Source organism: Mytilus californianus, unplaced genomic scaffold (assembly GCF_021869535.1).
Source record: "Mytilus californianus isolate M0D057914Y unplaced genomic scaffold, xbMytCali1.0.p SCAF_26, whole genome shotgun sequence".
Lineage (NCBI taxonomy): Eukaryota > Metazoa > Mollusca > Bivalvia > Mytilida > Mytilidae > Mytilus > Mytilus californianus.
Window position 1 is genome coordinate 1,071,949 of NW_026262675.1, and position 15,760 is coordinate 1,087,708.

At 33.9% G+C, this 15,760-nt stretch overlaps 1 protein-coding gene across 1 annotated transcript in view; it reads left to right on the forward strand.

Annotated features, from left to right (window-relative positions):
* The window catches only part of LOC127732635 (uncharacterized), a 29,489-nt gene extending 20,377 nt beyond the window's left edge, over positions 1-9,112 (forward strand). Inside the window, exons 2-4 of the mRNA XM_052241720.1 lie at positions 2,542-2,912; positions 6,310-6,433; positions 7,851-9,112. Of these exons, the coding sequence (XP_052097680.1) occupies positions 2,542-2,912; positions 6,310-6,433; positions 7,851-9,026 (1,671 nt within the window). The 3' untranslated portion in view covers positions 9,027-9,112. The remainder of the gene's footprint in view (positions 1-2,541; positions 2,913-6,309; positions 6,434-7,850) is intronic.
* Positions 9,113-15,760: the final 6,648 nt, after the last annotated feature.

A 15,760-nucleotide genomic window follows, 5' to 3' on the forward strand; every position in this document is an offset into this window, starting at 1 on the left:
TATCTTGTTTGTAATAAGGTTTCTGCAGGTACTGTCAAACTTCAAACCAAATCTATTTATGAATTTTGTAAAGGATTTAGATAATTTTGTAACGAAATTTCTGACTCAATATTTTATCAGTAATACACATATAGGTAACGTTCATTGAAATCTGAAACCTCACTACAGACATGGACATAGCCAACGAGTTGGGAAATATTAACACTGTAAGACGGTACTGTATATTTATCCGTAATGAAGCTCAATTCAGTGCCGACCATGCCTGTTTCTATCAATGACAGACTGGACTATGTTTATTTTAACATTTTTATTGGATTTTAATTGTTTTCAAATGCAAATTCCGAAGTTGCCATTGAATCGTGAAACGCTAATTTTTGTCTGAATATCGTAGTTAATTTGTTTTCTTTAAAAGTATAAAAAAGTAAAAATCAATATATAACAAATAGATAATATCCCATATTTCTCATTGCTTTCTTAATAAAACAAACATTATGAAATCAATTACTTCGGATTCAAACTGATTAACGTCTACTGTCTGAAATCTATGTATAAACTAAGAGCAGTTTAACTTTTGTTCAAGTGATATTAATTTCCGATAAAAACCACGCTTGCTTGGATGCAAGGTCATATCTCAGTTTCGGAAATCATAGCAGACGGTGAAAATACACTTTGATATTTGATTTTATAAGCAATAAATAGCGTTATTTGGAATTCAATATGGTGTCATTTATCAAACATTTAGTTCAGTAAATCGAGCACACCTCATTTTCCGCTATAATTATACCTCCATATTGTGAAACACGGCGGTCATGGAGGGTTAATAATAGGCTTGTTTGACGTGAAAGATGATAAATTAGTAGAATCCTACAACATTGTCTTTCTGATAACAAAAATGAAAATCAATATTAAAGCGATAAGAGATTTTTGTTGTGGTATTCCATGAAAATATAGATACAGTTTTGTCATTAATCGCTCAGTTTAATGTACTCTAAATAATCTTCTTGGTTCGTACTGATAAATGGAACAATTATCCGTATATGCCTTTGTGTCATTCATGTATGAATTCAAGATAGCTGCCAAGCGCAAAAACAAATTGAAGTGCATCGAAATTCAGTTCATAAATTGGATTTTTTATGGAGTCATATAAAATGATGTGAAGTCAATACTCGATTTTCAAAGTTCAAACTTGTCATATAAAGTAAACGTCCAAGTCCAATTATGCAGTTTGGCTATTATTTTCGATTTGATAGTGACATTTTTATCGATTCCTCATATATTTTCACTTAATGTTTATACATTAACATTAATGTAAGGAATGTTATCAAATTAATATTAGACCTGCCTTTAGCTCACCTGACCTAAAGAGTCACGTTAACTTTTCTCATCATTTTGCGTCCGTTAAAGTTTTAATAATTTCTCTCTGCAACCATCAACACAATGGGACAAAATCTCAAATGAATCATCTTTAGGTAATCTACTTTAAAGTGCATGATTTTATTTTCACTTATATCTAAGGAAATTAAGAGAAGAGTGTGTATATCCACTGCTCAACATGTACCAATCATATATATATATAATTAGTCAGCAGGGTTTAAGAACATCCGTTGTTCGACCTGCTAGTCAAATGCGTTTTGTTAAAATATACTTTTTCACTTTTTAGGTCTTTTGGAAAATGTTGTTTGTGCTGTATTTAGACCCCTCTACCAAGAAACTTGTTTTGCATGCACACGTATAAAAATTGCGGTTTTTATCCAACGCAATCATAGGTTTGAACGTTGTTTTCGTTCGAACCTATGATTGCGTTGGATAAAAACCGCATATATATATATATCTGCTGATATGCTGGATATGGTAATAAACACCACAAAGAAAAGTCATAGGACCATACATAGTTACATGTGGTAAAATCCAAAATAAGTATCGCACCCTATTAAGTAACAGCAGTTTTCCATCAAATTTTATTTAAGTACCATTTAAGAAAATAAGAAAATATTTTTTTTTTTAAATAGCATTTTGGGTAACTTGGCACACATTTCGTACTTTGTGTTCTAGGGTATCAAATAGACATTTTGTTTACATTTTGTACTCAATTTTCAGTGTTTCTAAAGAAAACTAGCTTGTTGGTTAGTCAAATTACAGATTTCATGTGGTTGTATACATGTTCTGGCCTTTGTTAGTCTTGTATGTTTTTTTTAAAATTTTGGTTCATTTAAATGTTTCGGAGTTTTGTGTGACGCCTATTTTTGCTGAACTAGTATACATTTTTTTGTTTAGGGGCCAGCTAAAGCTTGCATCCGTGTGTGGGATTTTCTCGCTGTGTTGAAGACCCATTGGTGGCCTTGGGCTGTTTTCTACTCTTTGGTCGGCATGTCTCTTTGACACATTTCCCCTTTCCATTCTCAATTTTATCTAGTATCTGCATGATGATTTAATTTGTTAAACATATTCATTATGTCACGATTATAGATAGACATGTTACAGTGTTTGGCTGTACTATATTATATTTTGAAAGAACTTCAAAAGTTTTATTTTCTATTTCAGACTATAGAAGCTTATTGGACATACTCTGATAGATGGTTGCAATGTTCCGAATGCGATCCTGTTGCCTCTATTGGAAATCCAATCGATATCTGGGACAGTTTCCCCTGTCCTCCTAAGACAGAGCCAGAAATTTTCTTAGAATTAGACTGGATCGGAAAGTTAGGAGCAACAGATGGCGAAATAATCCGCCAGAGAGTAGCGAAGAGGTGTGACATTAGTATTACGTCCTCATCTGGACCACGCCCAGCCGATTATGCCGAATCTTCGTTGTTCATTGAAAACTGTGATATAAACTGTATACTTGTGGTGCTAGCTATTCTTGTTTGTTCCGTTGTACTCGCTATTCCAGCTGTGCTGTGTTGCTTTAAAAGGTAATATGTTATACGAATCGGTGTAATGTTGTAGACATTGCAAATTGCAGTATTTCGTTCACAATAATCAATAATGAAGAGGTTGCCTTTGAGACTCGATTTGACGAAGACTGGCAGAGCTAAGTAGCATATCATTTTAAACCTCTACTATTGTCAGGGGCGGATTCAGGCGGGGGCTTGGCGGGCGTGCGACCCTCCTAAAATTTGCAAAGCATGGGTTGTCCTCAGCTTAATAAAGTATATTTCGATAATTTTACCTCACAAACATTTTCGCCTATCCCCGCTCGTTGAAAATCTAAATTTGCCCCCCCCCCCCCCGCCAACCTAAAATCCTGGATCCGCCCCTGATTTTCATTACTTTGTGTACATCGTCGTCCTTTGGTTTTAAAAATCTGCTCCACTAAAATCACCGGGCTTACTTAAACCATATTTTGCTACAACCTGCTTTGGGAGTCAAACTCAAATAAACTTGAAGCAAATGATGACAGATAAGTAAGACTGCCTTAAACTAAATATGGACAAGTTTGACCTTTCTAAAAAGGTGTGGACTGCTTCGCTCTATCCTAATTTAAGGTAATATGTGTGGGTGTGGTTGTTGATTTAGTATTGGAAATTAGTAGTGGTATTTTTAGATATTGATTGATATAAAATGGATGTCTTAGACTTGGAATATCAATTTTTGTATATATATTAAGATGAACTTTTCTAAAATTTTAAACTGGCTCTCTGGAGGTGTGCCTAGATTGGCAGAAGTTATAAAATACAGATAATGCATTTTTGTAAACATTGTATAGGAACATTGTTTAGCAAAACAAATCGTGCATATTGCAGATTAACAAAGCAAATAAACTCGTATTAATTATTGATATTTCAATATTGAATTTCAGTGTGCAAGATAATATGCATAATAAAACGAACATGAATTAATGATAGTTGATCGGAACTGAAATACACATAGTTAATTTTCCGGCATTTGATGTCTTATCCTGAGACGAGAAAGTCTGTAATTCTTTATCTCATTTAAGCCAATAGCTGTTGCTGTATCTCAGTCGCATCATAAAGCAACCAATCAGAATCTATATGTGATAAGTAATTATTTCAAGATGGCGTGTATTTCGACTGAAACTAATAGCTCCGCGCCGTGATGCGAAGCAAAAATAGTCATTGGAGTTATACAGCCTTAGAGAACCAAATATTGGTGTTATAATCCATCGAAACCAGGCTTATGGACAACCCCTCTTGCGATCAAGGTATACGCCATTACGTAAATATAAATTTTTGGACAAAATATCATATAGTCTAATCTTAAGATTTATTTTCCATTGTAATTACATTCTCATAATTATTTGAAGCAAATTTTGGGAATACTGCCACCGTATATACATCATGAAAACATATCGTCAGATTTCAGCCGTTAATATGATATTTTCGAGACAATTTTGGCATTTCATTGAACTCTGCTATTATGGATATTCAAAAACAAAGGTAGAGTAAAGGGACACGTTTTTTCTCAAGTAAAGTTTCAAAAGTAAGGAATTTTGCGCTTATTTTGAACAGCTTTTAGTTTCAACGATTCATTTCTGTCTATCAGGGAAATCTTGTTTCGTCTATCGACAAAGACAAATGGTTTAGAACGAGGCACAAAGGGGGTTGTTTCTTTGCTTGATAGTTTCTAGGTATCTCATATTGTCCGAAATAAAGGTACTTGCGAAAGATACCAAAAAGTAAAATAACAAAAATACCGAACTCCAAGGAAAATTCAAAACGGAAAATCCCTCATCAAATGGCAAAATTAAAAGCTCATACACATCAAACGAATGGAAAACAACTGTCATATTCCTGACTTGGTACAGACATTTCCTTATGTAGAGCTAAACCTCTCACTTGTATGACAGTCGCATACAATTCCATTATATTGACAACAATGCGTGACATTCAAACTCTATGGCAAAATATTGAAAAATGTCGAAAAAGACAAAACACAACAAAGAAAACTAAAGACTAGGTAATACGAAACCCTCAAAAACTCGGGATGATTTCAGGTGCTCTGGAAGGTTAAACAAATCCTGCCCCAGATGTAGCACCCGTCGTGTTGCTTATGTAAGTACAAACCCGGTGATAAGTCTAATTCGAGGAAAAGAGGACGGGATTGTGGTTACGAAAATTGGAACATACCCGTCGTCATCTGTGAAACAGATATTCCATAACGGTCAACCAACTGGTGATGGCGTCCGTAAAATTTTCAAAGGGATAATTTTAACTCCATCAGTTGGAACTCTTGGTTCAACAGTCTCCTATATCCTTTTAACCTAAATCAAGACGACTGCAATATGCAGTCGAACTGACCATGCAACTCGATTCATAATTGATTGTCCAATTAAGACAAGCGGTTATAATTTACATTTATAGGCGTTAGATCCATTAGTCCGAATGGTCATATCCGGTCTTGTATTATATTTGTTTCTATATTAGTCATCTATCTGTCGTCATTGTAATTACCAATGCCCTTTTCATGCATCATTCATGAAGACCTATATACTTTCGCACTAGTACTATAATTTTCAATTAATGAAATTATTTCTAATACGTATTTATAGTTCAAGCGCCGTATTTCGCTTTAAGCTGAATATATAGTGAGGTGACAATATTATATTGTTTTAACATAGTAAGTGCAGGTGCTTGCTTATTCATAATTGCAAACCTTATTTTTTTTGGACATTATTGTCCATAAGATACTTGATATTGAGATAATTGGTTTTACCAAAAAGAAGATTATATAAAAATTGATGAAGATTCAGAAAAGAACAAAGGAAAATATCAATAAGATTCTTAAAACGCACAGTTGTCGTTCATCATTCTGCACATGTTGTTCATTCAACATTGATGACTTCATAATTTATATCATTCTAGCACAGTTACAGGGGATAATATCAGTGGAAATTCCCTAGGATACCACTAGTCTTCATACTGTCAAGTCAAGTTTTAACCATTTTAGAAACTGCAGCACGAAACGCATATTCGTCATTGATAATCTTTTATAATGATACATTTTAATACATTTTCTCCGTCATTACAGACGACAAAAGACACAATTTTTAATGATGACTCCGAATTCGTAACCTCCAAAATACATCATTATTCATCGTCAAAATAGAACTCCATTTGTGCTTTCTTTTGTCTTACTAATTCCCATAATTACAATGTCTCAGAATACAGCTGCAAGTTAAAAAAAATAAGTGTTTTGTAAAAACATCTGCCATCGTGCAGACAACTTCTTTATTATGATGTTAGGTCATAATGAGACGTCTTGCATTTATTCGTTTTCCAACACATCTCCTTGTAGATGTATTAAAATCACTTATGTAATAATTATAAAACATCATGTAATCTTTTTCAGACGAAATGTTTGTAAGTGGGTTACAAAAAAGACTCTCAACAGACATTCCACAACAACAGATCCTCCATTTTACGGAGATAATTTTTATCCGCCTTTAAACAGCTCAGTCACAAGAGATTCCGAGGTATGCTTCTTTTAAGTGTATTGTTCTAAAGATAACGGATAAAAAACATACCCACCACTCTGATCAACATGTCGTAAAGTGGTAAAGAGAGGCTAATGATACCAAAGGGAAATTCAAACTCACAAATCGAAAATAAACTGACAACGTAATGGATAAAAAGAAAAAGACAAACAAACAACAGTACAAAAACACAACATAGAAACTACACAAAACATGTTGGTACAAATAAACGGCTCTGAGCGTTCCTGATGAAGGTAAATCCGGAAAAGCGCTTCGGACGCATTACATTTATAACGTGTTGTTTTCATATTTTACAACACTGGGTCGATACCTCTTCTGGTGGACTATTAGTCCTCGAAGGTATCATCAAATCAGTACTTCGGTACTGACATGATTTATAACAAACATTTCTAAAATTGTCCGTTTATAAATTTTTAAATTATAAAGAAACTGAGGTTTCAACTCCCTCAGGCAATGTTGACCGTTTAGATTTGGATTTTATTAGGTACTTTTGGTCATATAGCTCTTCAACTGTTTCGGTTCTTATTCATTCTTGGCTTTCAATTAATCGGCTTTGAGCGTTCCTGATGAAGGTAAATCCAGAAAAGCGCTTCGGACGCATAAATTTATAACGTGTTGTTTTCAATTTGTTTTTTTGGTAATAGTGTTTTTGATATCATAATAAATATTTTATAATTCGCTAAAACTATTCCTGTATGAAATATTATGCTTGGAATATATCGGCGATGAAATAACAGCACAGAAAGATTTTTAATATTATTAACGGCTTTCATATATGCGCATTGAAAGTATGACACAAAAAAAAACAATTTAAGGAACGATTTTTCGCAATTCAATACCTTTAGAAATCTCCAGTTGTAAAATTGTTTTTAAACTACATGTAGTACGTCATTTCTGTAGTAATTTCCAACTGTTTGTTGCATGCATACGTACGTTTGTCGAAATGATAAACTGTCTGACATACCAGACAAACTGACCAAATGTGTAAATCTTCATTGATTTTCCATTCATCAAATGTCAGATATATTGGATCAATTTAATGGGTCACTAAATTCGTTATTTCAATGACATTCGACCAGAGACATGATGCTATTTTGACACGCAGTCTGGTTGTATGAAAAATACAATATGAAAAGATTCACCAAAGATACCAGGCCAATTATTACATTATACATTAACACAGCAACAAACTTACATATTACCTGTATAAAACGTAAGATATTATGTACACTATAACGAAGACAATTATAATACCATGTTTTACATTACGAGCAGTCCGAGAATAGAAAGCATCTCAAAAACATCTCTGGCACCAGCTATGAGGTAATTTATTGTTAATAATCATCATGATAATAACGTCATTTTCTTAATAGAATGTGTTTTTGTGTATTTTTAGATTGTTTATAATACTGATGGTGCTCAAGCTAGATTGCTTCATCCCGATAGAACAAAACAAACTACTGTATCGCCCTATAGATATTATGAAAAAGTTTATAACGATAAAGATCCCCAAGAGCCCGACTTAGACTTGAATCCAAATCAGAAAAACTCTAGTGAAGAAACTTCATTAACTTATAGTGGTACAGACACCACTCACACGTATGAATCCCTTAAGGATAGCCAAAGAAGTGCGTCGTTTAGACTATCTAACACGTCTGGTACGTCAGCACAAAATCAAAATGTCTCAGAACGAGCTGACCAACAATATAATTCTAGTCTTGCATCAAGTAGTCAAGGTCAACGACATTGCGCTTGTCCTCGTTGTAGTCGAACGAATATATATCGCCCATATGAAAGTATAGATTACAATACTACTTACAATGTCTACCCTCAGAAATTTACATATCCGTATAACAGATTCCAACAGTATAGAATTCCATCGCCTCCAATAGGAGGGACAAATGACAAGGAAAGTGAGGTTATACGTTATCCTAAGCAAAACGTGGCGGGAACTATTCCAGATGACACTTCATATATAGAGGAACCTGCTCCTCCCGAGAGAATTCGCAAGGATACGTCGTTTTACGACAGTGATCAAAATGAAGGATCAGTAAACAGTGATTTTCAAGTTAGACGCAACAAATGCAATTGCAGAAAATGTTCCCAGACTAATTTAAATAATTCCAATTTAACTTCACCAACAAATATTTCTGATAGTGAATTCTATGGAGTTCCTGATCAAATGACAATTAATATGGTACCATTACGACCGTGTAATTGTAGGCATTGCTCACAGAACAACTTTGGTCAAATGAAATATGATGATTATCCATCCTATTACAATCAACGCCATCCTTGCTCTTGTAAACGGTGCTTACAGAACATTCAGAAAATAAATCCAACAATAGAAACATATTTCTACGATCCAAATTCAAGTGAAAGAGAACATTCTGCTAGGAAACAAAATAAATCAAAATCAGAAGACAAGAAAAGGAAAAAGAATAAATCAGAGCGACCTCTGTCGGCTCATGCATCTTCAACTGACACCAATACAGGTAGCGAAAAATCTTACAGAATGGGTGTACCAAAAACAAACGGCTCATTGTATCGATCTAAATTATCTAAAGCTTGAGAAATTCTGCGATAATTGTGTCTTGCATTTTATTTTGTTACAGTGTTGTTAATTTAAATTTAATAATACAAAAAAGAATTGAAGAATTTAGTTTATATAGCATATATGCATTAACAACTGTCCCATTCAACATCACAGTATTCATAATTGTTTCCAGATGAAATGGAAAGTTCTACCAATGATTAATTTTACCTCACTGTAATTAAACTGACTGGTTGGTCTAAAGGTAACGTGCTCACCCGATTCATTGAAGTCTTGGGTTAAATCCTCGACCGAAATAGTACTTGCATCTTCTCAACCATTCAGGCGATAATTTAGAATAAGATCACACACATATCGGCTTGAATTCTTGATTGGAAGAGATATGTATGAAAGGAGATGATGAAAGTTAAATATCAGCCAAAATAAAAATATGTTCATACTATTATAAGGGTATTTACTAAACTTCTTTTACATTTATTTTGTAGTCTACTGAGTTTTCTCCTTGTTTGTATACCTTAAGTCAAATATAAAGTGAAATCGGCATTTAGCAAAGTTTTCCATCCAAACAATGATTGGGCGGCCGTCCTGATTTTGCACTGAGATGAAATCTTTTGTTTCGTGTTGAAGACAGGAATAAAGAAAAAGATGCACCTATAACTTGGGGTTGGTCAACTGCGTGTAGAGAGTTGTATCATGAATCAATATGCCTTGCCCATTTGTCCATTATTTAAAAGATGCAATACGGTCCTTTAACAATAAACAAACACCCACAAAGCATGTTGAGGACTATATCGAACATATAGTCTAGACAATGTATTAATGGATTCCGCCGACACATCAAAATATCCGACAATATTCTAAAAAAAATGAATATGATTTGTAAAAATAAATAGGCCTTTGTGCAATAATCATCATTAATAAGAAATCAATATATACTGAAAGAAAAATATTAATTACATAATTTTTTTTTTGAGGAATCAATATGTATGCATAACATTCAAGGTGTAAAGATGTACATGAAGTAACAACAGTAAAATAATAACCATTGTCAATACCGTCATTTAGCCAAACAGTGGATAACTACAATTTGTTAGTTTCATCAACTACATAACTATGCATAAAGAGCAAGATGGAATATGTTGTTTTTTAATTAGATTCCTTAAAGTAGAATTCTACTTCTATAGCCGCCGCAGTCTTACAAGAATGCACGCGTTGTCGTGCTGAGCATAGTTACCCACACCCGTAATACAAAGTATCTGTACACAATAAAAAGGCGTCTGACAGATCAGAAAAGCTCATACACGCTACAACTCATCAATGTAGAGCTATTAATAAAATATGAAATCATTCTGATCAGCAGTATTCGAGAAATATGAGACGAACATTTTAAACTTCATTCAAATTATTCAAAAAAAAAATATTTAGGCAAACAGAAAGCATTATATTGCAGATTCGAAAAGTGCTCACACATTACAAGATATCACTGTCAAGCTGCTGACCTAATAGGAAGTCTTTATGTTTTCAAAGTAGTTTCTGAGTAAAGTGTATCGACAACATGCGTCAGACGAACGGACGGAGAATGTGATTGCAATATAGCCCCATATCCTATAGTTTGGCAATAAATTAGTAAACATTAGACTCAGATCTTGAAGGCACATGTAGGCCATTTTAACTTTTTTAATTGGAGTGTTACTGATGCAGTGGAACGGTAGTATTTCCGGGGCCAAAACAAGGGATAATGATAGATTTTTTTTTAAATTTTCACTACTTTCTAACATGACCCAGAACCCACATACACGGTTTATTGAAGTTCAGTTCAGTTTCTTGTATATTCCTCCATTAATTGTGGAGCACTACCCATAGGGTATATTTGTAGCAACTATATACACCTTAAAACATAAGGAAACATTTAATTTTGATGTGTCGGCGGAATCCATTATGTACAGATGACTGATTTTAGGCAATAATAATTACTAAATAATTAATATTATAATTAATTCATAGGATTGTCATCATAAAATTTTAAAATTATATTCATAATGTGCTGAGGTGTAAGAACAAGTTAAGTAAGAACTGGATATATTTACAAATAAGAATTTAGAATTTAAGTGGTCTTAAATTAAACTTACTTATAATTGTTAGTTGAAGGTGCTTTACGTACATCAGAATTTATAATGAAAAGGTTATTTTATAAGACTTATGTAAAAGGGTTGGGGTTTAGAACAATTCAACATATATACACAAGTTTGAAGTACTTTCATTATAATATTCAGAAACAAATATGTTGACCGTTTACCTTTTCTGCTATCTTTATAAACACAATTTTTTATTAACTGTGTATTTGCATTCAGGTGTCACAGGTCAAATTTATTCGTTCATTGTGTGTTAATTTACGTTTTTTGATTGAGCTAAGCCTTCCAATTGATATTTTATAGTGTGTTTTTCTATAATGTGATGTTATACTATTGTTTCAGAAAAGGGAGAAGGTTTGGTAACATTAAAACGTTTAATCCCGCTGCAAATGTTTGCACCTGTCCTAAGTCAGGAATCTGATTATAGTAGTTGTCGTCTGTTTATGTAGTTCATACGTGTTTCTCGTTTTTATACGACCGCAAAAAAATTTTTGTGGTCGTATATTGGTATGACGTTGGCGTCGTCGTCGTCGTCGTCGTCGTCGTCTGGCGTCGTCCGGCGTCGTCCGAAGACACATTGGTTTTCGCACTCTAACTTTAGTTTAAGTGAATGGATCTCTATGAAATTTTACCACAAGGTTCAATACCACAAAAGGAAGGTTGGGATTCATTTTGGGGGTTATGGTACCAACAGTAAAGGAATTAGGGGCCAAAAAGGGGCCAAAAGTAAGCATTTTTGTAACTTCCAGACATAACTTGTGTGTTAGTGTATGGATCTCTCTGACATTGTAACACAAGGTTCCATATCACAAAAGGAATGCTGGGATTGATTTTTGGGGGTAATTGCCTCAAAATTTTAGGAATTAGGGGCCAAAAAAGGGGCAAAAAACAAGCATTTTTCTAGTTTCATGACAATAACTTGTGTGTAAGTGTATGGATCTTTCTGAAATTGTACTACAAGGTTCCATATCACAAAGGGAAAGCTGGAATTGAGTTTGGGGGTAATTGACGAAACATTTAGGAATTGGGGACCAAAAAGAGGCCAAAAATAAGCATTTTTCTAGTTTGCAGACAATAACTTGTGTTCAAGTTTATGGATCTCTCTGAAATTGTACTGCAAGGTACCATACCACAAAGGGAAGGCTGGGATTGATGATGGGGGTAATTGCCTCAATATTTTAGGAATTAGGGGCCAAAAAGGGGCAAAAAACAAGCATTTTTCTAGTTTCAGGACAATAACTTGTGTGTAAGTGTATGGATCTCTCTGAAATTGTACTGCAAGGTACCATACCACAAAGGGAAGGCTGGGATTGATGATGGGGGTAATTGCCTCAATATTTTAGGAATTTGGGGCCAAAAAGGGGCCAAAAAAACACATTTTTCTAGTTTCCAGACAATAACTTGTGTTCAAGTGTATGGATCTCTCTGAAATTGTACTGCAAGGTACCATACCACAAAGGGAAGGCTGGGATTGAGTTTGGGGGTGTTGAATCATAAGGGGGTTCAAAAAATTGGGGGGGGGGGGATTTTTTCCTTTTTTTTTCTTTTTTTCCTTTTTTTTTCTTTTAAAATTTTCCATTTTAAGTTGGTTATTTCTGATTTATATTTAAAAGCAAATAATAATGATATGGTAGGAGATACACACCAAACAGGATGTGTAAATTATTATATAATAAGTATTGTGCAATAGCAAGAAATTTTCAATTGCACAGTATTGCACAATAGCAAGAAATCTTCAATTGCACAGTATTGCGCAATAGCAAGAAATCTTCAATTGCACAGTATTGCGCAATAGCAAGAAATATCCAATAGCACAATATTGCGCAATAGCAAGAAATTGTCAATTGTACAGTATTGCGCAATAGCAAGAAATATTTAATTGCACAGTATTGTGCAAAAGAAGATACTTCGTATAAATTGCTTATTTCTTGACCAATTTCAATGGGGTTTTATTCTTGAATTCTTGGGGTTCTTTAATATGCTGAATCTAACCGTGTATTTAGTTTTTGGATTTTGGGCCCCGTTTTTAAATTGGTCCACATTGAGGTCCAAAGGGTCCAAAATTAAACTTTGTTTGATTTCATCAAAAATTAAATTATTGGGGTTCTTTGATATGCCGAATCTAACCGTGTATTTAAATTCTTAATTTTTGGTTCCGTTTTCAAATTGGTCTACATTAAGGTCCAAAGGGTCCAAAATTAAACTTAGTTTGATTTTAACAAAAATTGAATTCTTATGGTTCTTTGATATGCTGAATCTAAACATGTATTTAGATTTTTGATTATGGGCCCAGTTTTCAAGTTGGTCCAAATCGGGGTCCAAAATTAAACTTTGTTTGATTTCAACAAAAATTGAATATATGGGGTTCTTTGATATGCTGAATCTAACCATGTATTTTGATTTTTGGGCCCCGTTATCAACTTTGTCCACATCGAGGTCAAAAGGGTCCAAAATTAAACTTTGTTTGATTTCATCAAAAATTGAATTCTTGGGTTCCTTTAATATGCTGAATCTAACCATGTATTTAGATTTTGGATATTGGACCATAATAGGTGAATGTCCAATTTAAAATTTTTAAGTTCTTAGACCACATTCATTCTGTGTCAGAAACCTATGCTGTGTCAAATATTTAATCACAATCCAAATGCAAAGCTGTATCAAGCTTGAATGTTGTGTCCATACTTGCCCCAACTGTTCAGGGTTCGACCTCTGCGGTCGTATCAAGCTGCGCCATTTTATTCGTTTTTATATAGATTAGACCGTTGGTTTTTCCGTTTGAATGGTTTTACAATAGTAATTTTTTGGGGCCCTTTATAGCTTGCTGTTCGGTGTGAGCCAATGCTCCGTGTTTAAGGCCGTACCTTGACCTATAATGGTTTACTTTTATAAATTGTAACTTGAATGGAGAGTTGTCTCATTGGCATTCATACCACATCTTCCTATATCTATATAAGGATACAGTTTAATTGAGGTCTGGTGCTGGCATGTCAGTAACTGCTTGAAGTCCTTTGTTAATTTATGTATCATTGTCATTTTGCTTAGTTTCTTCTGTGACCTATTCTGACATCGGACTCGGACTTCTTTTAAACTGAGTTTTGCTGTGCGTATTGCTGTGTGATTGTTTATTCTACATTGGCGAGAGGTATAGGGGGAGGGTTGAGATATCACAAAACATGTTTAACCTCGCCGCGTTTTTGCGCCTGTCCCAAGTCAGGAGCCTCTGGTCTTTGTTAGTCTTGTATGTTTTTTTTTAATTTTAGTTCATTTATATGTTTCGGAGTTTAGTGTGACGTCCATTTTCACATTTTTTTAGGGGCCAGCTGAAGCCCGCCTCCGGGTGCGAGATTTTCTCGCTGTGTTGAAGACCCATTGGTGGTTCCCCATTTCCATTCTCAATTTTCCTTTGATGCATTTTATCGTACAGTGAATACACAATTCTCTAAAACACATTTTCATTTGTATGTAAAATGTTTCTACACCTTTTTCATCCTTCAGCTTGGGAAAATATGTTCTGTAGATGTATTTTTTTTTGTCTAATCATGGTGTTCATATAAATTGACCTAGGTTTTTATAAAAGAGCAAACTAGTTCCCGGAAAATAAATACTATGGTTCCACAATGAGTCTTTTTCCGACGAAACGCGCATCTGTCGTACAAAATTTTAAGCCTGGTACTATGATGAGTTTATTAACTTTGAATTAACTATAATATAACGTAATTTTAACATGAATTCTTAGAGGTTGGGCTAAAGTTTTTAGCAAAATGCATTGTATAGGATGACGAAATAGGAAACGTATGTAAAAATTCACCAAAGATACCAGGTTTACAATTTGGTACGCCAGACGCGCGTCATCAGTGAGGCTGTTGGAAGGCCAATTCAATTACGAAATTGAATTGCGTATGTGTTTATGTCGAGATCTTGTTACACGTGGTAATACCATTCACGAGTCCATTGCTTTTGTTGCGTTATAACTAAAAAAAAAAATATAATGAATGCTTCATACATTTGAGTTTTATGCAACAGGATTTAAAATAACTTTTTATTTTTGACGAATTACTACTCAATGTTGGTTATAAAAGTTCACCGAACAACAAATAGTTTGATCATCAAAGTATGTCAAACAAGTTATTTCAATTCATTTCAACTGTCATATTGTTAACCTGTCTACAAATACACAGTTCACAGTATCGTCAGATATAGTGAGAATTCCAGTCGCAACATGTTCTATGTTATATAAAAGTTTTTCATGGAACCAGTGGTACAGCTACCCTATAAAAATGGGTACTGTTTTTGGCAGTAATCATTCATCAAGATGTTAGTTGTTGTTGAAATAATGAATAATGAAGGCAGAAAAAATAAAAATATAACAGGTAAAAAGCCAAAAAAATCTAATAGTTCGAAAACATTAATTAAAACAAAAAAGTTTTAAGATATATGGAGAATATTACATCCTACCTTAAATCAATACACATGGAAAAGAAAAAAAAATTATGATCTTGAGGTAAGTAGGCTAGACTTCTTCCTGATTAGTGAAGAACTTAGAACACTTATTGAGTCTACAGATATCAGATCAGCCATGATATCCAGTACAGATCATCAAGCTATTTCATTAAAAGTAAA